The sequence below is a fragment of the Corvus moneduloides genome, chromosome 6 (assembly GCF_009650955.1).
Source record: "Corvus moneduloides isolate bCorMon1 chromosome 6, bCorMon1.pri, whole genome shotgun sequence".
Lineage (NCBI taxonomy): Eukaryota > Metazoa > Chordata > Aves > Passeriformes > Corvidae > Corvus > Corvus moneduloides.
The window spans coordinates 41,182,970-41,210,817 of NC_045481.1; the positions used below are offsets into that span (position 1 = coordinate 41,182,970).

General features: G+C 38.0%; 1 protein-coding gene across 3 annotated transcripts in view; it reads right to left on the bottom strand.

The window, feature by feature from the left end:
- The window catches only part of EXT2 (exostosin glycosyltransferase 2), a 73,409-nt gene that overhangs the window by 10,647 nt on the left and 34,914 nt on the right, over nt 1–27,848 (bottom strand). For all 3 annotated transcript variants that reach the window (XM_032111664.1, XM_032111662.1, XM_032111663.1), the window contains 3 exons: nt 19,873–20,062; nt 7,076–7,242; nt 38–181 (listed from right to left, as the gene is read on the bottom strand). In XM_032111664.1, coding sequence (XP_031967555.1) covers nt 38–181; nt 7,076–7,242; nt 19,873–20,062 — 501 coding nt within the window. The remainder of the gene's footprint in view (nt 1–37; nt 182–7,075; nt 7,243–19,872; nt 20,063–27,848) is intronic.

The window sequence follows — 27,848 nt, forward strand, 5'->3', positions numbered from 1 at the left end:
ATGTACACATTGTACATTAATACAAGTTGTATATTACCTTGTGATAAAAGGCTGCCCCAGTGAGCACCATTGAGACTTCATTGGTCCATTCTGATTCGTATTTCCATTTGTTCATCTCATGGTCCCAAAGATGCAGGCGGCCTGGATATCCAACCAACCTGTCAGGGAACTCACGCCAGACCTGAAGAGAAAAAAAATGTGACATGCTGTTAACCAGGCTTGCACAGAAAGCAAATGCAACACATCTGCTTTGGGAGGGTAGAGTTTCAGTGGGGCAAAGATCACTTAAATTCTTCTAAGTCCAAATTCCTGGAATAAAAAGTTGCCAGGAAGAAGTACAAAAAAACACAAGCTTGCTGTGGAAGGACCCTACAACTCAGAGAAGCCATGTCCCAGAGCAAAAGGCCATTAATGGAATACTAAAATAATTGTTATAGAGAAATACAAATGACTATTTAAAAAGATTTTAACTCTAACTAAACCCAAGCATGATTAAAATGAAACTTTCGATGTTAACTTCAGTAGATATGACTACAACCTAACTACTTTCACAGCTGGCTTTGGATCTAACCAACCAGCTTCCTTTGTCAGGAACTGGCTTAAATTTTAATATTTCTGGTATTCTTTAGTGGGTGCTTGGCTACATGGAAGGCCTCTTTGCCCTTGACTTGTTCCAGACAGCTGGATACAATCAAGATACCATCCTTGTCACTCCATACATTATTTTATAGCTGACTACAGGATCAAATACAGTAGACAAGAACACGGAGAAGGGCATCATTAACGCAACCCCAGTTCTCCACACGGCTGGCCACATTAAATAATGGACAATTTTTGCATTAGAGAAAAAGAGAGGAAGGATTATAATTATTTAGAGGGGTCTGAATGCTATTTGTTTGCTAGATGCCATTTGTCTGCATTATTTGCAGAGAAATTATTCAAAATTTGTCTCTTAATCCAAATAACTGCTAGGTCTGTTGGAAGAATGAGTCTTGACTTTCTAACACAGTTAGGTTACAAGAGTTTCCAGTTTAGGTTGCATACACAACAAAATTTTTGTATGCAAGATCAACAACAAGAACAAAGGATCTCAAAAATCCCCAAGGATCCCTTCACAATCTCCTTTGTCTGTGCAACAGACAAGGGAACCCTACAGCTGAATGTACAGTAAAAGAAAGTGTTATCTGGAATTCCACCATCCTGCAAACATCACTTCATCAGCAGTTCACTTTGGGCACGTTTTACATGTCAGAGCATTTCAGTTGGGAAGCCTGCACTGTAAGGACTCTATGCAAGTATTTTGTCAAAGTAAATATGATAAAACAATCAGCTTTAAGTTACTGCTTCTGCATCTACATTTCTGTGATTTTGCATTACTGTATATACCTTTTCATCTATACATCTCAACACATTTTATTGCTGTCAGTTAACACAGCTTCAGAATCCCATGATGAGAGCAGTTATTATTTCAATCGTCCAGATGAGGAAACCTGCCAAAAATCATACAGGAAACAAGAATGGGAACCAGATCTTCTGACTCCTCGACTTGTATTTTATCCAGAAATCAATCTTTCTAGACAGTTCTAGGGCACAAGCACTGGGACAGTATTTAGATATGACAACACTCCAACACAGAGGGTTCTTGAAAGCAGATAACTTGGAACTGAAGGAAGAGGATTCACAGGACAATTAAAAGTCGGTGCCATAAGCTAATTAAAACAATACAGACTTTTGGCAGGAAAGCCAGTGAGGGCTTGAGATATCTATCTTGACATGATGTAAAAATCCTTAATAAAGAACACAAAACTAAATGTATGACACTCAAAATTTTATTCCTCACTCTCCAGGACTCAAAAAACTAATGATTTCGTTTTAAACCTGAATATTAAAATGTCTATCTCCCAGCTGTTGGAAGGCACCACCACATAAGCTACTGAGGCTCAACAAAGCATTTGACAGAACACTACAGATCTGCACCGTACTGGGCTAAGAATTCTTGTAGAGGAAATGGCATGCATATTAACAGCAGCTGAAAGAAAGATTAAAGTCAGCTACTGCTTCCCACGGGACTGCAGTGCCTTCTCAACACAGAACCCTGGATTCATATCCCTTCTAGTTTTGCCCTTGGTGTCATCTTCAAGAGTCCAAATGACATAAAACAAAAGCCAACTATAATGCACATGACTGATACAGATTTCTTTGCGTCACTCTAAATATCAACTCCACCCTATAAAAAAATTTCCTGGCCTCTGAAAATTGTCAGGTCAATGCATCTGAAAAATAACTTTGGTGTTTTGAACAAAGATTCCTTTTTAAAGCAATGCTTTCAAAATCAGTGGAAAAGCTTGGCTTTTTCATAATGTTCACCACTAGCACATTCAATGGTAATTCCTGGAAAGGCTCCCAATGGCTGCATCCAGCTCATTGCCCAGATCCATAAATATGCTTTGTGCCAAAATTAATATATACAGCTACAGCTTATAAGGAAGCTTTGAGAATAAAAATAGTGGTAATGATTCTAATACTACTCTCTATTTTGTACTACTGTCCATTTTCTTGTTTGATGGTTGCCTATAATTTATTAGTCTGTTAGGAATGCATTCCATTTTAGCCAGTGATCTTATTAGCTTTCTCAGACTAAGAAGGATGGCCTGATTTAATACTGGTAAGAGACACATCCAAGGAAAAACATATTGCCAAGTGAAGAGGAGGTATGCTTCTTTGCAGGCAAGTCATTCCATAGACTCTGCTAGTCAACCCTGAAGATAAATATTTTTGGACGAAGCATCTCCCAGATGAAATGTCAAACAGAAGTTCTGACTTAGTAGTTTTACTAAAAGCCTTGTAAGGAAAACCAAAAGAAAATGATAGTAATTTTGTTTCCAAGTCAAGTTCCCAAGTGACATACACAGCATAGCTAAAACACCCTCTAGTCTCATCTCTCCAGAGTTCTTTCTGCCTCACAGCCTCAACTATTCTGTGCAATTTGCTGTGCCATCAGAACAGCAAATTCTCATGTAGCCAGAAGGACAGAGAAGCATTTCCTTCTACAAAACATTCTCAAACATCATAATTTATGCATTAAATTCAGTAGACTATATTAAGTCACATGCAATTTCAGCAATTTAACGAACAGAAAAATAGTCGGCATTTCCAAAGCTACCATGACAACATTTTAAGAATGAAACACTATCCTCTACAAATGAAAAGAAACACAACCCATCAGTACTCCTTCTGCCTTCCAGAGCCCCATCCACTCTTAATTCTCCTGCAGTCCTCAAAGGAATGGCTTGTGCTATTACTAAAAAAATAAAGCAAAATACAAACACAGAGTCCTTTAAAAGACACATGATGCTTTGCACACATGTATTTTGTAAAATATCTTCAATTTGAAGAAGAGCTTTGAATGTTGCCAGCAGTGAATAATTCTTTTGTTAGAGTTACAGTATTGCTCCTACAAAGGAATGCAAAATGAGCAAGGAAGAATTCCTCTGAAGAAGGCATTCAAACTTCATGAAAATTTCAGCCTAGTAAAGTATGCAATTCAACTGAGAGTAGATTTTTTTTTGAAGAATGCCAGAGTCATGAAGCACTGAAAAACAATTCTGAGACAGAATAAGATCATCTATCAAGAGAAGGCCAAAAGTTTTCAACAGAAAAAATGCAAACTTAGCAATGCACCAAACCGTACATTCTATGAACGAAAAACAGGCTCAGAGCAATAATCCCCATTTAGACTATTTCTATTATTGCTCTAATAAAAATATTTTGACTCAGTAAGGGCAAAGTACTCCATAAGTATGTGATAAGAAATTACTTAATGCTAAGCCATCTGCCTTGAGGCCAGCTGAGACACAGAGGTGGGAATGCTACAGTGCTTGACTTCAGTCTTGTATTCAAACGCCAAACACTTCAGAGGTGGCCAATGGTTCTGCTTTAACTTTTTAAGATTATGATAATTTAAATACTTGTTCCATTTCTTGGGTCTCTCTGATACTTTCTCTGTGAACAACAAAGTTCAGTAAGTGGGAAAAAAATTATCTAGACATAACATTTTTTTTACCGCGTCCCAATTCATGTAACTTAACAGAAATTTTTTTTTCAAAGTCAGAATGTCATGAGTATTCTTCTGCTACCTTAATACAGCAGCACACAGGGACTATTTTTCTGCTTGCTCCAATAGATTTATGCAAGGTCATAAATCAGTATACCATAATAGTTCACTTTTAACAAGTAAAAAATGTCTGACACTTTGAGTGTTACTATAATTTTTTATGGCTGAAAGTGTACAGAGATCAAAGTTTTCTGGGGTTTTTTTTTAGGCTTGCTCTATACATTCAGACAAGTCTGTGACAGAGGGGGTTTTGCCACATGTTTAAATGTAGAGTTTCAAGGATGTCAGAAGAGAAAAGAAAATTACTGAATGTCACGTTTCCAGCCCTTCATACGACCAAAGCAGAAGCAGACCTACTTTTAAAAGAAAACTTTCTGGTAACATTATATGCTGCTACTGTTCCCTCTGGATTCCTCTGCAAATGAGTCAAGAGTTTGAGAGATACTTTTCTGGTACAACACATAAACAGATAAATAAATTATCACAGACTGAGGACAATTTAAACATCTGGGAGCCAGCTCAGGCCTGTCAAGCAAGTCACAGACACTCAAGGACAGGAAAGATCAATCTTCAGCCCCTGATTTCTGTGCCAGAGAGTAGGAATTACATCACCCACCCCCTATACGAGGAAAATTGTGTATTTCTAGAATAATTTGCTCTGCTTCTGTATTCAAAGACATTTCTATTCATTTAATTTACTGGAGCAGGGGCAGAGGTGGGGGAAGCCAAACTCAAAATATAAGAATTCAAATTTCTCGTATGTTTGTCTCAACTATCTTCTCAATATGGCACTTTAATTTTCCATCAATGTTACTGTTCAGTAAGCTGAATTCCCAGAATCAAAATAGGATTTATAGTAAAATGCAACAAACTGCAAAATAAATAGTTTCCAGTCTGCCAAACTAAACAATCTTATGTCCAAACAGTTACATTCACGCACAGAATATCAGGACTACTATTCAGATAGTCCCTGAAACCAAGGCACATGGCCAATAAATGAGCCAGCACAGTCAAACTCCTAGACCTGTTGGACTTTATCCTAGGGGATGAACAGCTGCAGGTCCCAATTATCCCCTAATTGCACCGACTACAGCGGAATTCACATCAAATTTTTTTCGCTGTATTTTTGTTTTTCATGAGGATAACCCCTTTCAGTGTGAGTGACCAGACTCAATATATGTGATGTTAAAGATATTGTCCATTGAGGGTGTTCAAATTAACAGCTCAGATACACAAAAACCAAGGTTCTGCTTCTCACAACTTCTGGCTGACACAGCTGGAACTCAGCTGCAGTTAGAATCTCTGCTTCAAAGCCCTTCAAGCCTGCTCTGCCAGTAGCAGCAATTCATTTGGAACCACTTACACAGTCACTTAGGTGACTTTGGTAAGTCACTCCTTACTCTTAGTCACTTTGAGACAGCTTTATGAAAATGGAAATCAAACTGCAAATGGAGCAAGGATTTATGCAGCATGCACATTATGGATCTGCTATCTTTCATTCCATCAAATCACCCTCAAAACTAGTAGTTATAAGCACCAACACAGGCAAAAGTAAGTCAGTTTGCAGAACTGCCAGCACTGGATTGCTCTGCTGTTGCAGTACAGTGCTTAAAACATTCAGTGTAGACAACATTAAGTATAGAGAAGGTCTATGTAGCCAAACCCCCTTCCTTCAGTTGTCTTCTCTTCATTCCATCTTTTACACTTCATGTATTAACCCACTACTCTTAACCTGGCAAGGGAAGTATTTCCTTTCTGGAGACACACATGATAGATTAAACCTCTGTCTCCACTACTTAACATCTTTGTTATTACTTCAGCATACCTACATCATCACATGACATTTCTGGAGTCCAAAAGCTTGTTACTTGCTAACAGTCTCTTTGACTCGAGAGGGAGAAAGAGCAATATTTTACTACACATGTACATATGTTAAAGAAATACTTCCAACATATTTTTTAAAAATATCATCTTGTATTAACTGCACTTAAGATTGCTAAAAATTGGACAACTATCACAATTCGTTCGCTTTCTCCACCTTAGAGAAGCAGTTTTCATAATTTCATTCAACTTAGGTAACAGTTTCATGTTCTAGCTCTCACATACAAAGCCCAGTGGTTTTTTGCTGTTGATAATGCATGTACAGGTGTGACTAAATAATTCAAAGCTTTTTTAAAATATGGTATTACATTTCTAATGTTTCTGATTTATTTACAAATACAGCATTTTTGTCTTAAATACACACATGTAACAGTAATGTTAGATCATGAACTGTGCCATACACTCAAATACAAATGGAAGACAAAAACTACCTAATTCGAAACAGAGTTTTGGAAGGAAGACAACAGTGTTGCTGTAAGTGTACTTTTAACAAACAATTCAAGTACCTATGAAGACTGTCACCTCTTTGTACCGCCATGGGTAACTGATTTGGACAAACTTTCTTTTTGCCCATACCCTCATTACAACAGCAGCTGTTTTGCCATTTCAAGCACATGATCCATGTGTCCCCTCCTTGAAATTCTTCAGTTCTTCTTTTCATTGCACTCCACCTTATTTTGGCATGTCCTCAAGAGGCCTCCTCTGTTCCCACCACTTGATCTCTGAAACTTGTCTTGTCCATCAAGACACGTTCATTTGGCTAGCACTTCTGATTTATCTGAAAACTGAAGCTGTTAAGAAGAATGCAGTTCAGTCTTCAGACTGCTTCCACTACACTAATTACATACATTTTCTGGAGTCTCTTGGCACTCCTATGCCAGTTACTGAGAACTTCTTAGCTGGCAGGATTTTCAGTAAATGACTATCTGTAAAACTATTTCAGTCAGCATTGAACTGCTACGGTAAAGAGAGATGTAACAATCTGAATCAACAGACTGGGCAGTGGTTCCTCCACTTTATATACACATACAATGTTGAACTGGACAGCCTAAGAGATGGGGAAAAAACCAATTCTCTTACCTCATAGCCAAACTGGAGTTCATCTGAAGTCAGCATAATGATATCATCATCAATAGCCAACACTGCTTCTGTTTCAATCTCATCATAAGGGAAGAAGCGGTTGCTAAGTTTATTTTCTGCAGTCCTAACAACTTTCAGGGGAACACGAATCTTTGGCCAGAGGGAATCTAGAGAGAGAAAAATTAAAAGAAATAGAATTCAATATTATACTTTACTTCTGAGTCTGCATATCCCTCTCAGCTGCTCTTTTCTTCTTTGCATCTAAAGAAACGCTTCTTAATGGCAAATCAGTGGCAAACACAAGAGCATGTGAAGGCAAGAGCCAGAAGTTCAGCTACATTTCCCTCTGCAGCTCTCTACAAGGAGCTTCATGGACAGCTACACAGGGGATAGCTTGCCCAAAACAGCAACTTATAACACTCACAGAGCAAGAGTGGGGATAATATGTATTGGTTCAGGACACACAGCGTGAAAAGATACTTCACTCAACTGCAACTGAAGTAATTTGAAGCAGCAGTATACAATCACTGACTGCAAGTCTAGGGTCATAAAGAATTTGACAATGTTAGTTCTATCGAGGGCTGAGAAAAATAAATTTTATTATATCAATTAAATGTTTAGCACTATTGACTACTGTTAAGGAGTAGATTCTGTGTCTCAGCAATTTCTTTCATCTTCAAAGTCCTAAGTCACAGTGATAATTTAAATCTAGATAAATACAAATGGATTCTAACTTGCACTCTACAGCACTCTTACAAATAGAAGAGAGCACTAGAGTACACAAACATTAAAATTCATAAGTCAAATGAGGATCTAAATAGCGACAAAACCCCCCCGTAGATAAAAAACTGGATCCAATTCACTCTACAATGGGATTAATTTCCTTTTTTTCTGTGTGTTTAACCTGAGCACCTGAAGTGTCACGTTAACAGTTTCTGCACATATTCAAAAATTTTCACAACCCTATTCTATTAGTACAAAAGAATAACAGTAGGTTTAAGTATAGACCACCAAGCTAAAGAAAATGGATGGGCTAAATATTATACATTAATTCCAAATGCATATAACCATGTACAGTTTCTAGCACAAAGCTTAACGGTAGTCATTATTACAGTATGATGCATCCCAAAAGCAACTATTCATCAAAAAGTATTTTAATTAAAAGCTAAACAAATAGCTAAACAAGTACAAATGCCATATGTTGGTTTCTGCTGGCTTTCACATAAACATATATTTTAATGAAAATTTGAGAGAAAAGAGAGCATTGTAAGATGAGTCTATGGACCTTGTGAATAGATGACCACTTGAGCTTCTTACACTAGTGAAATGGAGGGGGTGACAATGGTAAGAAAAATAAGCAAAAACACATTAAGTCAAATACAAAAGGACTGCTCAAAGAATTTCTGAGTTGTTCTCTGTGACAAATGCAAATGTGTGTAAGGACACACCCTAAAAGAGGTGATTCTTTCCCTCCACTAAAGAATATTGGGGCCACAGCTGGAGTACTGTGTCCAGTTCTGGGCTTCTTAGTGTAAGAGAGACATGGGCAAACTGGAGAGAGCTCAGCAAAGAACCGTGAAGGTGATGACAGTACTGGAGCATTTCCCGTACTAAGGCTGAGAATGCTGTGCCTGTTTAGCCTAGAGAAGAGAAGACTCAAGGAAAATCTCATCAATATGTACAAATAGCTGAAGGGAAGGTGCAAAGAAGATAGAACTAGGCTCCTTTCACTGGGGGCCAGTGACAGAACCAGAGGCAATGGGCACAAACTGAAACACTGGAGGTTCCCTCTGAACTTCAGGAGAGACCTTTTCAGAGTGTGACTGAGCACTAACACAAGTTGCCCAGTGAGGTAGTGACATCTCCACTCTTGAAGATACTTGAAAGTCATCTGAATATGGTTCTGTGCAACCTGCTTGAGATGATCCTGCTTGAGAGAAAGGGTTGGACAGCTGATCTCCAGAAGTCCCTTCCAAGCTTAGCCATTCTCTGATTCTGTGGTAAGTGGAGTCTACAGGAACTGATACTGGGCCTAAAGTCACTGCAATTTTCATGTTTGAAATACATATAAATTTCCAGTGCAACGTGCAAGTGACACAAAGCCTTGAGACATGAAAAATAGTGAAGAGAATAAAGTCATACAGAGCTTACTAAAGTCCATATGACTGGACTGCTGAGTAAACTAGGTACATTTGAACAAAAAACACACTGGCACAACTTGACACAGTTAAACACTAGGACCAAGGCAACTTTTTCCCTGAAAGCAGCCTCCGAAAAGGTTTAAAGGGACAGAGTGGACATTAGTTCTCAGCATGCTGCTGGGGCAAAATGAATTAATGTAATTTTTGTATATATAGATGGGTATGTAGTAAGAAATGGGGACAGAGGGTAGGGCAATTTTACCTGTACGCAGACACAGACAGATGCTAAAATACTGTTTCATTCTGGTGTTCTTATGTTTCAAACCATGTTAAAACACTGAAAATGGTGCAGAAAGAACCACATGAGTTATTTGAGGTCAAGAGAAAATGTCTTTTGGTAAAACGTGGAGATCAATCTGTTTAGTTTACTAAAAGAAGGAACAAAAAGTGGATTTGATTAACATGTACAAGCACCTACACAAGAAGAAAAATGCCATGTATCTTCAACAAACTGGAGAAAGACATAACAAAAATCAATGACTGGAATCTAAAGCCAGGCAAATTCAAAGTATAAATAAGGCAGACATTTTTAATAGTAACAGTGGTTAACCTCTGGCAGAAGTCAAAAAGGACAGCAGTTGGTTCTGTACATCTTGTCTTTCAACAAGACTGGGTATTATTATAGAAGATGCAGTCAAGTTAGAAGCCACTGGACTGAAAAGAAAGGCAGTGTGGTGAGTGATGACTTACAGGTCAACCCAGATGGTCTTACTGCACCTTCTGCCTCAAACTCTGTGAGCAGTGAGATTGTTGATTGGCACCAGGATAAGAATATGAAGCTTGAATATAAACTACTAGGACATGGGGAGCAAATACAGAAATTCAGAAAAGAGCATAAGGAAGTAAGATCCTCGTTTCCGTGTTTTGAGAATGAAAAGTGGAAGTTAAAATAGGTGTCAATGAAAAAAGCCATGTAAGGACCAAAATAAGAGAAGTCTTAACCTGAGAAAATGGTTCAAGGTTTTAAACAGCAACATAAGATCAAATTCTGGAATTGTTCTCAGCAGAAGGATCTGAAGAATGCTGGCTGACAGACAACACCAAAAATAATTGGACACAATTATGTGTACACATTTCCAATTCCATTATAACCCAGAATCAGGTCTGCCTCCAAGACAGTTTTGCCCTCTTTCCACTGTCAGTCTGTTGCACTAGGAAGACAGTACCAGAGAAGAAGAGAGGCTGCTTCATTCCCACATGTACAAGTAAAATTTGCTCTCAGGAAAGAGTGCCCACATCCTCATTGCCACTGGGCCTCTCAGATTTAACAGCTCACACAACACTCAAAAACCTCACAAATCTGCACACTGCTAAAAGACATCAGAGTCCAAACACTACTTCAGTCAGGAAAACAAAGTGATATTTCCAAACCACACTAAGTCTTCAAAAGTCAGTTTTTCTTGGAACTGTATTTTAGAAAGGAGGACTGGCATGCATGGGTGGCCAAAAAAAAAAAAAAAAGAAAAAAGAAGAAATACAGAGTGATATTTACTGGCAAAATTTGTATTCAGTTTCCTACCTCGAGGTTTTTCGTGTAAGGTTGAAAATGCGTCTGTAAAATCTACCTTTACCTGTGTGGTCTTGTAGACCATGGTCTTTACATGACATGTATGCACATTCTTGTCCTGTTTTACTCACCTCTTATCCTTCTATTAGAAGGCATAAGGCATTAGCCCTAACACCCTTGAGTGGCTTGTGATACGGACCAGTAGCCAGCTGGAAGGATTCAATCCCATTACTGATGGACTCCAATGGAAGCCACGGTCAGCCACCGGCTGGGGAGATCCAGCAAGTTCCTTGGGGCCACTACAGAAATGTTCAAGAGCATTGATTCCAATTATAGTGTTAGGAGCTCACTTTATTCTCAGCACTGTAAGGTCTTTGAAAGCCTTGCATGAATCATAATCTGAAATGATGATTCCAGTAGGACACCACTGAAATTCCAAAACGTAACCTCAGGAGGCAGTAGCACTGAATGACTGGAACTGTTTATTGCAAATTAATACTCTTGATTCCACTCACTGCTTTCTTTCTAGTTTACCATGCAATGTGCAAGTACCCATTTATAAAACAGTTACAGGTACCTCACAAAGACACATATCATTGCCTCATAAAGACTATAGACTGTGTAATGTTTGCAAGCTACTTAAAGACCTTTGGGGTAATTGCCTATAATTATCCAAATGCAACCCCAGGATTGGTATAAAATAATTTTGAACAGCCTGCTAGATCCCAAAAATACTGTTCTAAGTGTTTCAGTAGCAACCAGAATTGCCATAGGTATGCAAGCATATGTAAATTTGTATTTGTATGTAGCATCAAAGTTTACATTTGATACAAGTTAAGTATTCTTTTATTCAGTCTTTTCTTCTTTTCATGTCTACTATATGTTAAAAAAATGACAACTAAATTGCAACGAAGTGCAGGAATACACTGAAACAAAAATTGAAACTGAAAATTCATTTGGATCAAAAAATAGTAATTCAGAAAAACAAGCACGCATATAAGCATTAAACTTCCAGCTCTTCTGAAAAATCAACTATTTGATAGCTTACTAACAGACATGCCACTTGCATAAAGAATGGTTACAGAAGAAAAAGTAATGAAAAGGGTATGAAAAATGAAGATGTAATCTAATTATGATCAGCACGCATCTCAGATATCAGCAAATCCTTTTAAATCCACATGATTTACTAAGGTCTCTCAAAATGACCAGTTCTCAACAACGGGTATGTTACTGTCAAATCCTTGTGCTTTGAGAAACATAGTATAAAGTTTCTGAATTTAGCCTTAGATTAATGAAAAGAAAATATAAGCATTTTGGAGAAACTTCGAATAAGAGATTAGGGCACCAGTTACTCTGCAGCATGCAAAATGCACAAGGCTACTTGCTGCCTAGAGGCTGACTTGATACTGGAGGTTGCTGCCCCGACAGAGATGGAAGCACGTGGGAGATGTTATGACACAATGACACCTGGGTAATAACTTTGGCAGCCTGAGCAAAATTAACTGTCATAAAGGACAGCAGGCTCTACTGAGAGATCCATGTATTACAAATTAGCTCTGCCACAGGAACTCCAAAAGAAAAAAAAAAAAAAAATATATATATATATAAAAAAGACAACAGTCACTTCAGAAGTCAAAGTTTCAGAATCCATCAGGAAGGTTAGAACTGACTGTATTTATTTTAAAGGACCATAAAAGAAAAATATTTGTATTTAAAGAGCAATCAGAATTAGGGTGTGTCACTTCTGTAATATCAGACTTTGAATTTTCAGATACTGCTTGGAAAGTTCTGAGAAACCTCAGCACTAGCAAAATGTATATGGAGGAAATTCTCCATTTACTAAACTTTTTTATAACCAAGATTAAAGCACAGCCTTTATTCTTACCATAAGACAGCACTGCATCCTTTAACAGAGTATGACAAACACAAAAAAAGCTCAAGAATCTTACATCATGGCACGAGATCCTTCAGGCATCCAAAAGTAAAAATGCATGTTTGGACTGGGGACCACTCTTACTTTTTTAAAAATCAGTGAGGACTCTGTGATGCAGCAGAAAACAGAAGCCAATTATGGAAATAAAGCTCTCTGGAGCGAATGCAAGTCTATGTATTTATGAATTTATAAGAGAATGACAGGCACCTCCTATTGTGCGTCATACTGAAATAACCATGAGAGAAGAGTGAATAATACTTACACTTGCTCTCTGGTAATGACTCAGGTCACGATTGGCACTATGTGCTATATAGAACTACTGATGCACTGATTGCTTGAGATGCCCATAGCAAACAGTGTCTGGTCTCTAAACAAAATCAGTAGTTTCCCACCTTTGCCAAACGCAGCTCTCTCTTCTAATGGGCTTGCAGACCCTAACAACCACATACATGGCTGTGTTTCTGGCCACCCCCCAATTCCACCATTAAGTCCTGCAAGCCCACATCTCAGAGCAAATTTTTCAAGCGTGATTTCAAGATGATTTAAACTGTAGGATAAAAAAGTGCCACAGTTACACTCCCAGTTAAAACACTCACATATAAAAGAGCAGCAAAATATCCCATCCTCTAATTATGCATTTCTCAGCTACAACTGCCAGTGAATCACATGAGACATGTAAATAAGAGAAGGGAGAACAGTCGTGAGAAAGAGGCAATTTCATTATAACCTAAAGGAATACCCTCTCACACAAAAAACAACTCTCACTTTCCACACCTCCCTAGGCTTGTGATCAGATGTTTGCAATGAAAATGCAACTAATGTAAGCTTGCACATTGTTTATATATAAAAATTATTTCTGAGTCTGAAATCCAGCCCTGTTTTTTAGTACTGAATGAACTGTTACATCATACATAAAAGGGGGGGTCATTAAAAATAATGGAGTGCAATATTTCCATGGAATATTTCTTTTCAAAGAGAAATGGCGCTGTGTCATGGTTTGGGAATGGCACTCCCCAGTTCAGTGCCCCCACCAAGACTCTCCAAACCACACTCCTCTCTTGCTCCTTCCCCTCCCCCTTCTTGCTGCAGGAGGATGGAGATGTGGAGAATTGGAGGCACAAAAGGTGAAGATCACAGGTTGAGGTAAAAACAGCTCACTGGAAACAGCAATGAGATAAGAAAATGAACAGTAGTGGCAACAGTACCAACAACAGAGTACAAGAAAAGAAACTATTCACATGGAAAAAACCCTACAACAGCCAATACCAGACAGCTCCTTCCACCAAGTTTTTCTCACCCAGAAGGAACCCCTTCTCCTTGGAAGAGACTCCCTTCCTCTCACAAAGATGTGAGGTAGTACAGAATAGTGAGCTGGTACAGACCACAAAAATTAACCCTGTCCCAGCCACAACCAGGACACACCATCATGTTGTTAAATAGCACCATTCTCTGTATCCTTGCTTCTAAGAAACTGGAAGGTTATAACATCTGAAGAAGTCCTTTTGCAGCACACACATTATTGTCAATCTTGTCAGAAGACAGAAATGTATTTACAAAGGAAATTACTTGCTCTACATATTAATCATCCATTCCCAGTTTCAACACTCACCCTAGGGAAAATGAGAATCAGTACAGCTGCTGTACAGAGCTAACCAATATTCTCAGGACAGCACTTCTAAGCAGTACCAAGTTCAAAAAATAGCAAGTGATACTTGAATGCAGATGGTTTGTTGCATTTGCAATTGGAAGCAGCAAGGCAGCAGGTAAGGATAATGAGGAGCTGGCAATGCAGCATACACTCCTGATGGCAAGAACTGAATGCTTGCCAGTATTAAAACTAGTATGACAAATAAAAAAAAGACCCACTTATTGGCTAAAATCATGGCATTTTGATGACTCATACAAAGACATTTGTACAAACATTCTTTTTCTGCTTTACTGCCTCAGTAACAACAGCTAAGAATATCTCATAACTAGTGTTAACCTGGGTCCAGAATATTAATTCACATTATGCTCTGACTTCCCAAAACTTCTATGGAGCCCATTTGGAAATACAAAAGGGAAAAACCTTTCCAGAAGTTGTGCAAGGTAGACAAAGACCAATAAAAAAACTGGCAGAAAACATCTCGAAACACGCTGTTTGTACCTGCAGTTGCACAGAATCCCATACAGCACACTCAATTCTCATACCTGAACTTTTGTACAAGCTCTCATCTGATGCTTATTCTAGTTGGTCTATAGTAGGCAATGAATGCAACTAACTGAACATTGTTGATGAAACCTAATTAATACTTTTTCAGTCTCTAATACTGAATGGCAGAATTTGGCTGAGTCTGAAGTTTCAAAACACTGTCAGAAACAACAACATCAAGCACGTTACTTCTACTTATTATCAGAATCCCTTCCATTATGGCTGTTCAGAGTTCAAAACAGGTGCTTTCTACCCACATTAGAGTGTTTATATTGTTCTACAGAAATGCAAAGAATTCCTCTTGTAATAACAAAATAGAATATTTGTTTCTAGGACGTGATTTAGGGCCCAGTTTTTTTAAGATGGGTTTGGTAGACTAACTTTCTAGACTTCCCTAGGAAAAAATACTGCAAAATGTTTTTTAAATTACTTATGGAAGACTAAAATCACCATGAATTAGTTCTCTAGCTAATCAAGGAGAATTGCATTAAGTCCATCATCAAGAAGCCAAATTAATTCAAAACTTCAAGAGAGGTTAAAAGAACATTCCTACCAGTGCTGACTACCAAAGGCACAGTATGCAAAAAAACCAAACCTGTCACTGAAGATGTTTTTATTAATTTTTTTAAAGATAACACTTCCTTAAGATACAGCAATCCAAAGGATACTTACTTTCTTTATCCCCAACAGTTTGTATCAATGTTGTCCATTAACAGCATCAAATAGAAATACAAAGATCATTATTTCAATAATACCATAAGAAGTTCATCAGCAGCTTAGCTCCAGGATCCACAAAGAAACAGAAAATACACATTCTTTAAAATATACTTTTCATTTTTACAAAACTGAACCTAAAAAGGAATCAATACCACACATGATTTGTAGCTTGTTGCATATGAGCAGTAATGAATTTATACATTGTAATACGATTTATGTGGTAGACAAAGTGATTTCTTCACTTGCCTGAAACAAACGTTGGTGGAAATTTCTAGCGCAGACTATTTTCTTGAATTTTAGAACTAGCAATTTAGAAAAACACAAATGAAAGGGAAAAAAAAAATATTTGGCTGATGGAGAAAATCATGACTTCTACACAAATATTCCCAGCACCAGGCACTCGGAACATTTATTTTAATTGATGCAGAGCGAGTGAGGAAAAAGGTTAGGTTTTTTTTCCTGCAATATTTCAAAGCTTTTAATATTTTGATTAGTATTATACACACAATCATGGGCCTACTGACATTACTGCTGCTTTGATGGGCTTCTTGCATACAATGCATGGCAGAGAAAATCTGCAAAACTCAGCCAAAGACACAGAGCAGAGATCACATCCCCTAAATCCAGTGAATACTTAAGATAACAAGCTGATTCTAAAATGTTTTAAGGTTCCAGATTAGAATCATCATTGTATGTGATATTTTCTATTTCACATAGAAGATTTCATATTTTTACCATCAAAAACACTGTGTAAACTTCAAACTTTGTTGTCTTTGCACAAGTCATCTGTGTTTCTCATAGATTTGTCTTGTTTCTTTTCACTGATTCTAAAGAAAACACAGAACCATGAGTTCAGACCTCCACAGATAGTTCTCAAACACTAAATTTAAAAACTGATCCTTGCAAACTCTTAAGGCTAAGGAAAAAACAATCTTAAAATTACTACTGATATCTAGCCCACATACATGTAGTTCTCCAATTTTGTATTTTAACGTGCTATTTGGCTGAAAGCTTTCCAGTCAAGTGTCTAATTAATCCATTGCCCTCTTACCTGCTTACCCTTTTTATCAGCCAGAATAACAAAAAATTTCTGTCACATCAGAGCTGCATCTGCCCTGAGAGGCCTAAGTTTGAAAGGATTTTGTTTCCATACACCTTGCAGAATCCCCACACTTGTTACCACTGTACAGCAGCTGAGATCAGCACAGCCTCTTAGCTGGGATGCTCAGCAGTACTGCTGGCAGTGACCACCTGTGATTCCATGATCTTAAATTTTGTACAATTTTTAGAGCATTTAATTTTTATTAGGTTTCCCTCCTAAGTTGTGAGAATTATTACATAAAGGCAGTATTGCAAGTGCATAGTATATTGCTTTGATAACAACGATATTTTTGCTTATAATAATTTTCTGGTGTTGACAGAGGAAAGAAAGAAAAGGCCACATGCCACTTGTGTGGCACTTTGCCAGCTGCATCCCAGGAAACCTAAACCTAATTCTCAGTTTAGCGCAGATATTCACTCACTAAGGAAGGCAACTTCGATGTTCTTCACCCAACCCTCCCACTTATATATGCAAAACAAAACAAACACATGAGGGGTTGCAATGACAAAAGCCGAGATATGCTTCTGTACCAAAACATGCCCCTTATGTGGAAAGGACCAAGAAATACAGCACTTGATGCTCTAGAAGGTTAAGCACCTCTGCTTTACTACAACCAATTAAAAATGAATAGCCATAAAAGTGCAGATACTACTGTAGGGTAATAAACTAGACTTTATCAGTGACAGTGGTGCACATTACAAACTTCAAACTCATTCCTTGTTCTAATCCATCAGAAACTTCCTGGCTTTAACAGGCTATAAACAGCAGAAGCTTTGAAGTCCGAGGATTAGGATCACTAATAGACAGACTGAACGAGAGGCTGGCTGAAGAGCCAAGTGGAATGCCCTGCATGGATCTGGAATAAAACAAGTCAATTTAATCAAACTGACCTCTCTCTAGCCATAGGCCAAGAGATTACAATGGCTGTAACAGCAATAAAGGGACAAGGGACACTGAAAACAAATAGTTATTCGCTCCAATGCAATGCTTAAGCTAATGCAAGGACAAAACTGCTTACGCTTTCAACCGTGCTCTCAAGTCCACAGTTTTAAGCTCTACAGGTTATTGGTTTTTTCGGAACTGGTTTATGACTTAGTGGTAGTAGAGGCAGAAGAAAATTAAACACACTTTGATTTTCAAGATTAATACAATGATTGAAAAGAAAAGGTCATTGTAATGATCTATTTGCTTCAACTCTCCTGTATCTCAGACACACTTGAAGGAAATGTGGGAGCAATTAATTTGGGTTAAATCCACCCACACTGAGTGATCACATAACTGTATCTATCACTAAGCCTTTTTGCTTTTAGAAAAGAACTGCTTACTGCAAAAATTCCAGTTGTTACCACTTTATACATGACAATTTTTACTCTAAAGGGTTACAAAACATGTGAAAAATTACTAAACTTGAGGTATTTAGCCAAGAAGTAATAAAGAACACTGTTTAAAGCAAACAATAAAGCTACTCTGCTTTAAACTGGAGCAAGTTGCCAAAATGGCAAATGAGCAAAGTGAATGGTAGCAATAGCTTGGCTCTGAGAAGTTCTTAGGAGACGGTAAATTGAGACAAGTGGTCAGGGATTAATTTCTATGCTGCATCTTGCTGCTGTGCAGAATAACTAACCTTGAAGAGTAGAACACAGCAGCAGTTGAAGCCTCTGGAAAGAGAATTATAAAGTGAGGAGTCCTAACAACACACTTTGAAGAAGACTCCACAATACAGCATTTTTTTTGAACACGTATTCCTAGAAGGCAACATTTCCTGTCCCACAAAATCACCACATTTTCAGATGAGAATGACAGATTCATATGTACAGCACATGGGAACCAGGCTCATATACAGCTATTGTAGCTATAGTATTTAATCCAGAATGAGAAGAGGAGGCTTTAATTGCGTAGCACAATGCTCAGGATTTTAGTAGTGGTGTTCAGAACTTGAAGAAGGTCACCCTAGGGACAGTAAGCATGGAAATAAAATGAGCAGTGTTGGAGAGTCTGTCTAGCACTGGAGAGGATTACCAAAGGACAAGCCTAGCTAGCTTCCCTTCCATGGGGCAAGACCTCCCATTTACTCCATGGTGATTTCATAATGGAATGCTTCCAGCTGAGGACCTGGGAGAAGATTAGGAGCAGCATGGTCTCATGAGGCAGGCAGCCTGGGGATGGGAAAGAAGGGAGTTGGTTGGACACAGAGCAGCCCACGGAGTGTGCAATGACATTGCATGGAAGGAGTCAAAAAGACATGGGGTAAGGATCTTGGGTTTGAAATTGTAGGCAGCAAGCTGTGAGGACTGGGCAGCCTGGGACTGACGTCCTGGCACAACGGGATACAATACAGCAGTATGCCAGGCTTGCAAAGCACACCTCAGCTACTGAAAATTAAACAAATAATTGAGAGATTTACAGCACTGAATTCACATTGAAGTCATTAATATACCTTTGAAACCAAACCTTCTTCCAAAAATCTACACATTCAAATAACTTAGGAAAACATCTGTGAATGTGTCCTCTTTTTAAAATAACCACAAATTTTAAAAGTATTTAAAAACCATGCAGATGACAACAGACTCACTCAAATACTATAAAGAACAGCATAGTATATCATATGTGTTGTAAAGAGAAATATTTTAAAACAGGCACTTATGTATTGTCTTAGTGGGCAAGAGTTAGCATTTTCACAAGATATTCCAGTGGTACGGAAACTCCATTTTGGACACATGCAATGTCCCAAGTTTTCATTTCATCAATCAAAATATTCACTTATTTTATAGCTCCAAGCATTCAAACTACTTTGCTGCTTTGAACCACATTTGCTCTAGAAACTGTCCAGTAGCAGCAGTATTGACAGATCAAAAATAGGCCTCTCCTTACTACTCCCCCAAAAAATGTTAAGGACAGAAATTTTTTTGTAATATTGTAACTTTTTGATTCAGAAGTATGCTTTTTTCCTTGTAATCTATTTTGGCTTCTCTTATTTCACTTTCAAGCACTTTGTCACAAAAAATCCAAACCGATTATTTTGAAAGAACCACAAAAAACTTCTTGAATATAAAAGATGTAGAAAAAAGGTCATTCTGTAACAGGTGTCAATAGACATGCTATGCCCAGTTTCACCTTCCTCCACCACCCCTCCCATGGGTTTTTACCTTCTGGTGGATTCTTATTCTGGTTGTTCCAGACTACCAACAATTTGGATAGACTAGGCACTTTAGACACCTCCGTGATGACTCGGAAAAGGCTCTCCACCCGGTCATAGGTCAGAACTATGGCTGTGAAACCTTGGGACTGAGGTGGGATCAGTGGAAGGAAGAGTGGGTTGCTCACACTGCTCCATTTCTGTGAAGAAAAACAAGAAAACAGCAAAAGAATTTGATTAAAGTGAATTATCACAGCAGGGAGTAATTCATTTAGCCAGGCACTAACCATCAGATTTGTAATTTGCTCAGATCAGACAGGCTGACTCTCCTGACTTCAGCAATTTCTCAAAACCTTTACTCCAATCTCTTATTTGATTTTTCATTTTTGTCTAGCTGTAATATTGCAAACAAGTAGAGGTTAAGGTAAAAAATAAAGTGGAAGAGGCAGATAGATTTGTAGAAAAGAAAAACCAAGGTGAATTGAACCCAGCTAGCATGGCTCAATTCTCATTTACTAATCATTATTTCAAGACATTTAAAATTATAGTCAGGACTCAATAAACAAAGAGAAACTTAATCAGCACTACAATTTCAGAGTGAAAAAGTGTTAACTACAATAAAACTAAAGCAATAAACCACAAACTTGGCATAAAACATGCACCCAAGCAAAAAGGGAAAAAGCAGGTATGAAGAGGAACAATGTACTGGCTTCCACAAAGTTTGTTCAATGGTGGAAAAAACCCACCTATTACATTAAAAAAAATTTTAAAAGACATGAGATGCAAGGATGAACTTCAGAGAGTTATCTGCTCCTTGTGAATTTTAACTAGGGCATCCCTTTTAAGACTCTAAAGGTCTTACTTCAATACACTGTCAGCATAGGGAAGCCAGCCCAGATGGCAGAAGACAAGATAGACAACTAAATTCCCACTGAATGTGCCAACCTCCTTTGGAGCTGACAGCGTGGGGGAGGGAAGCAGTGAAGGGACCATTTGACAAGAATGAAAGCACCAGCATTTTAGTCTCAAATTTTCCATTCCAACTGATGTTCCAAGCAGGGGTCGGACAGAGAAGCAAAGGGAAAAACCAAACCCTTTGGGACGAGGTGAAAAGGGGAGTTGGGAAAGCAGAGACTGAGTGATGCTGTTTTGCAAGGAAGTTTTGAATCCTAGCCTGTAAAAACTATGAACACTCATAAGAGGTTAGCAACTTCCAGCAGTTTACAGAAATACTGTGAAATTCTCCAGCTAAACTCATACCATAAGCCTGCTTGTATAAGGAGTAATGAAAGTTTTACAGACTCAGAGTTACAAGGTCATATTTGTAGGAAGTAAACTTTGACATTTTCTGTTTCCCAATCAGTCTTTGGGTTAGTTTCTACACCCAACAATTGCCTTCCTCGTGTTTAATGGTTAGACACCTCAAACTAGAATGGCTTCTACGATGAGGAGAATAAAGAGCCTATTTACTGAAAGACATCATAACATTGTGACCGTTTTGGTAAAGGAGAAAAAAATATGATGTGAATATGATTTCCTTCTATGAACAAATCAAAACTGAAGAGGGGATAAATATGTGAGGCAGAAAAGTTAAGCAGAGAATTGGCACACTCTTTTGTCCAGGATGGTCTAAGAGTATGTTCCAAGCAAGGACCTGTCAGTAGGAGTAATATGTTTTAGTAGACTTCCTGAAATAGTTGGAAAGACAGACTGGCCTTCAGCTACACACACTTTATCAGGTCTGGTAAAAGCAGCATTCATCTTAAACTGTTTGTGAGGATCCTAATGGAAAACACAAAGTTCTAGTTTTTACCCAAGAGGAATAATAGGATAATGTAGAAACAGTAACGATACAATATGGAACTTTGGTTCATGAAAGGGACATGGCTACCCACGAAAGCACACTCAGTAATTCAGAAAATATACATCCACTATGTCAGCAACTGATACGTGCAGAGAAAAATCTGCCTTCAGATTATTACATTTTCTAAAATTAAAGCTTTTGTACATACTTTGCTAGTTGTACAAGATGACTAGTGGCAGATGGGGACAGCCCTCTGATTTTGCTGCAGCTTCAGTAATTCCTACAGCAAATCACAATCTGAATGTGACCAGAGCATAATCCACCTCATTAAAGCTTTACTACACACTTGTTTCCATGCAACCCCCACCCCAAGACTCCTATTATCCAAATGACCCTGGTAATGTCAAGCAGCTTCTTAACACAACTCTCAGAAACCTCTTTTCATTAATACTTGAAACAGAGGTTTAACATCATAATCAGAGTGCCAAGAAAATAATATGTTTCTGTCCTACAAGAAGGAATAACTGGTAGAGCCATCTGCAGACAATGTTCTATTTATTACTTAAGGGTGAGAATTGCTACCTAGATTAATGGCACCCATTTGAAGTTTTTCTAGAAACTTTTTCTCTCTGTCCACAGCACTTCCTAACAAATTGCTTGCTATGATATCCTTTGAAAAGGATTATTCCTTTTCCATAATCTAAGGCTATTTTAGGTACTTACAGAAAGAAATAAATCATGCATATATGTGCAAGCACATAGATACATAAATACTATGTACCTATGTGCTTTTTAGGTACATACTATTTATTAGGTACAATAATTTAGGTACATAGGTACCTAAAATGGTCATGAATTTCTCTTATAAACTTATGTTTTAGGTACATTCCTTAAATCCCAACTTCTACTACTTTCAGAAAGGCATGAAAATTCTCCCCTGCTGGTCATAACTTAGGAAAAATAAGGCAACTTTTAAGGAAGTTTTGCTCCTGCACCTACTAAAGGATGATGGAGGGAGGGAAAAGCCTGTAGACACACACTAATGGATGGGAGAACCATGCCTCTCGTTTGAGAAAAACATTTCAAAAAGGCAATTAAGCATCTCTCAAGTGCCATTAAGAGCCAACCCCCTGCTGCCTGCCTGAAGAGTGTGTCTACAGTCTGAGACCTATTGACCCCACTTTCTGCAGGAAATCAGGCAAATTCAAGCCTCCATAATTTGCTAAAGTCTTCCAGATTTCTGCTTGGGAAAAGCAAACCATACAGGCAATTAATACAACAGCAACCTAATTAAATCTCCATTATGGCAGCAAAGCATGAAATGGCTAATGACATAGGGATGGGTTCTCCAAGTCACTGCTCAAGCAACCAAGTGATGAAGGCACATTTGCTCCATTCCCATCTTTATTAACATTCTTGATGGAAATTCACAGAGACTTTCACTTTCAGAGAGGAGAGCAAACAGCAACAGTACATTGATCATCCATCACCTTTCTTTGACAAAGTGCTGACACTCAGCTATGGATAAGACAACCTTTCTCTATCACCCTCCCAGCTAATATCATTAGAAGAGCCAGGATAATTAATCCAAGATTAATAGGTTACTTGCTGTGAATCATTTTTATGAGCAAAAAGGATCAAATTCAAATGTTAGTTTCCTAAGAGTAATTTCACATCACTTAAGTCTCGCAGTCTGAGTTGTCTGACAGCTCTTTGCAGTTCATGTGAAAATCCAAAATAGTGGAACATGAGTGACAGGCTTAGGAATACCCTGAAGCTGGAAGAGAGGAGAAGTCAGGAATGGTTGTGGATGTACACAAGGATTCAGACTGCTGCAGCTGTCCTGTGCATGCTTTGCACAAGTGTGTGTGTGTAATAATGCCTTAGAAACAAGTCACTTTCCTCTACTATAGCTTGATCAAATATTGTCCTCCCTCTTGGTCATTAAAAACAACCTGACTACACTTTAGGAAAAATAAATACATTAAGGACAAGGTATCAAGGGAGCTGAATTCTCATTATGTGGGAGGCTTCAGACTGGACTCAGTGGGAAGTCTTCAGGTTCAGCTTAGCAGGGGAGTTTGTAACAGACCTTTCTTAGCAGGGTACAGAAGGGAGATAGGTGGGAGCTTCAGGACATCAATGAACACAACTGGACTGAGAAATGGCCAACCTCAGTATTTAAATTCTACAGAGCCTCAAAGATACTTGTAAAATACCAGAGATAACAAAGACTCAGTCCTATCCCAAAACTTCTTAACTGGCTGTTCACTACTGAAAGAGACTTGAAAAAGGTACGGTAGACACATTAGAAACTACATCACAGAATGGTTTCTGGGAAAACAAGGCTGTGTAAGATGTTCCATGTTAAAGAAGAATCATGAACTTCCCAGCTATCATTTAGTGGGAAAACTCAGCAACAGCACTTAAGAATAAAATTTCACTGCTCCCATGAACAAGACAGTGAGCTTTCCTCCCTGTCCTTTCCTTTTTCACCCTAAGACACCATTTTATTTTCAACACCTAGCCTGCTTGTTGTTAACTACGTATTAGTGAAACTACACAGTCTGAACAATAATTCACTGTCTTTTAAAAGTACAGAGGTAAGGACAGCAGTGTGTTGAACTTAGTAGATAAGCAGTTCTTCTATACATCTAAGCAAAACAGAGATATATCCCCTGCCACTGTGGTTTAGGCTTTTTCAGCTGGGTTGTTCTTAAAATCAATCTAACCTCAATGTGGTTTCAATTACGAATTACCAGACCAAAAAAAAGCCTTGATTTATTCTATTTTTCTCCAATTATTTATGGTAAGTTTCTATTCAATACTTTGAGAAAGTATTTCATCATGCTTCCCATCCTCAAGTGGTCACAGGGCAAAACCAAAGGAATTAACCGTCCCTACTTGTCCTGAGCCAACCAAAGTGCTTACACTCAACAGAAACACAAACCAAGTTGCAGCGGCCATCATTTCATGTTTTAATGAAGATCATAAACCCTCCTCATGAAAATAATTAGCCACAGGACAGACAGGAACTTCTATCTACTGTAGAATAATCCACTGTGTAAGAAAAGTATCCTAACCTCTGGGCAGGTAAATTAAAGAACCAACTGTTAAATCATGTTTCACACACACACAAAAATACCAATATTTACAGCTGAATACATGTGGGATATTCAACCTGTACATAACAGCAACACCAAAAAGAATCGATGAACTGAAATTTATTTAATATAAAAAAGAATACCTATCTTCTAACATAATAAACAAAGCAAGATTTCATCCAGCTGACTGAAACTATCACACAAGTAGCTGGAAACTACAGCAGGAACAGATACCTAATATTGTTCAATGGAAAAAATACCAGATATGCACTGCCCAGAAAAGTGCTAGCTTGTTCTCATTTACATATATATATCTCATAGATAAAGTGTATGCTAATATTTGCTTAATGCTTTGGAGATGAAAAATGGTACTAGGAGGGAAGCACAGTTTTAACAGTAGCATTATCTGTAGACTGAGGACTATAAAATACTAGTCAAAGAGGTTAAGAATAGTTTAATTTTTTAACAAGTGTCAAGTGCCTAGTAATTGGCAGGACCCACAAAGTATTCTGTAAACGAACATCCTACTTAGGCTTTGCTAAATGAATGGCATTTTGGGCACTAAGATAATTCTGCTATTTTAGTTTACACCAAATGATGGTGCTGTTTTCTGCCTCACTGGAAGAAATGAAATCTGGTATGTTTATTGTTCGCATACTGATATTCTCAAGTGATTATTAAACTCTGGTCTGTATCATCCAAGGTCAGAGCTCAAAAGCAGCCCCTGACAAAAAAAGCCATCTAATGTTTCATAGGTCTACATTATAAACAGGCTTGAAAGAATTTCAACAAAAGCAGCTGAAGAATTCTGAAAAAACTCTGTCTTACTCATTTTTCAGAAACCCATATATGTTAGTGAGGTATAAGGCAAAGAGGAGAATTTAAACAATCTACAATGAAGCATAAGTGAGGAAGTAATTTACGTCTATTAGAGCATAACAAAGTACTTAATTGGAGGTAACAGATCACATCTCAAGCCCAAGTAATTATTTCTAATCCAGCCCAAACTGGTAACCATCAAAATGCGCACTGTAGAATCACTCATTTTCTGGCTTACTCGGACATAACCGATTGCCTCTGCCTAATGGATAATGACTGGGCCAAAAAATACAAAAGAGATTAAACTCCCATGCTTGCAACAAAAGACTGTCTGAGACATAAAGGACTCAAGTGGTCCAGCAATGAATTTCAGTCCCCAAAAGTATCATTTGCTCCTCTTCATTAAAAGAAGGAAATATCTCATAGTGCATTTTTATTCAAAATATTATTCCATAACATACTATATGCTACTAGTCTTCCATTTCCTCGACAGGACAGTGAACAAGTAGAAAAATAATCCACTTTATAACTTTTTTTTGCTTGAGAAAGGCCAACAGTCTTCAGTCAGCCCATAAAAGCACATAAAACTGCTTGGATCACTTCCCCTGTGCGATATACTAAGTATGGAATTAACTGTATATGCATTTATCTTCTGCATACCTTATACTCCCTACTGGAAAAACACCCTCCTGTACCACTGCTGGATCGACACTGTGGTGAAGATACTCAGGCAACACTCTTACTATTATTTTGAGCCAATATAAGGCAAACTAATGCCAAGAAAAGCAGCCTTCAAGCCACCCAGTCCCTCTCTTGCACACACCCCCACTCTCTTTTTCTTTTTTTCTTTTGCCTGGTAAGTTTTATATGAGGAACATTATTTTGGCTAATTCACGGCAAGTGAAACAGAAAAACCAAAAAGAAGGTTGCACATGAAAGAGGAAACTGTAATCCAACTGTAGAAGAGTGCAGGACTGCTTCTTTGGGCAGCAGTACCTACTACAGCAGTTTAAAGTGTTTGGGAAACTACAAACTCTACACAGGATGGGCTGATGTTTCTTTGTGTTGAGACTTGAGAAATATCTCCAGGAATCAGGAACAGGAATAAAGCTTATCCATGTGCAGATCTAGCCATGAGTATGCCTCTCTAATTTTAAGCAAGTATCATTTTCATGCTGACTGTACAAGGTAAAAGCCATCCCCTCAGATACAAAAATCAATGAAATTTTGCAGTAAAAACAATGTAACCATTATTATGCTTGCAGATACGTCTAAATTCCTAGTTTGAAGTATCCAAGCTCAAAGAAAAGCAAAGAGAAGCCTACCAGTCCTACTTTGCAAACTTGGGGCAGCCTTTTGTGAAAGATGCAGCTTTCTCAGCTTTTTCCTCATATGTGCTGCTGTTACAAACTAACTTAATTGACTATTTGAGACCTCTAAAAATCTCTTATCTAGGATACTTACTGCTGCCATCTGCTAAGTGTTTGCTAACTCAAAATAGAATCTATTCTATTATACTATAACCAAAATACTAAATGGCAGAACTATACAAAACCAGAGAAAACAGACTGAAATCAGATGATGAATCTAATTCTGGGAGCAAACGCTTGAGACTACAATAACTCAACAAAATACAAAGTGTAATGTGCACCTTGGAGAGTTATGAGCCATTCTAATTGTCAAAGTAGAAATAATGGTTATACTGCTTTATCTAACACCTGAAGCAGTTGTAACAATTGAGCAGTACAATACTAGTAACCAGGACATTTTACCAAACTTTTTCTGTTATTTCTCAGGATCCTAGTGGCATACTAAGTAAAATGAACCCCTATAAGCAACACAAAAAAACCCCCACCTTAAACAAAGGAGGCAGGCAGGTAAGCAACCATGGCCAAGGGTTCTTTCTAAGTATCCTTCTCTGCATAATGATTTTGCACAGCAAGCTTTTCTTTCTGTTAGAAAGGTGAATTTGTCATAGCAACTAAGTTCATAAACCTTTTAAAGCTGGCATTTTCCTGTATGGATATTCTATAGGCAAATCTGTGCTCTCTTTTTCAAAACCTCACTATTCAGAGCCCAGGAATCTGAGCTCTATTAAACAGTCTTGTACTGATTAAAGAAATTTCTGGCTAATTTCAGTAAGCCCTTAAAACAGTGATTGCACCTCTGCACCTCTTGTTAATGTGCCTACAGCTTCTACATACTCTTTCTGCACCTTTGTGTTCCTATTGAAACCACGTAATAGGAACAAAAGCATAC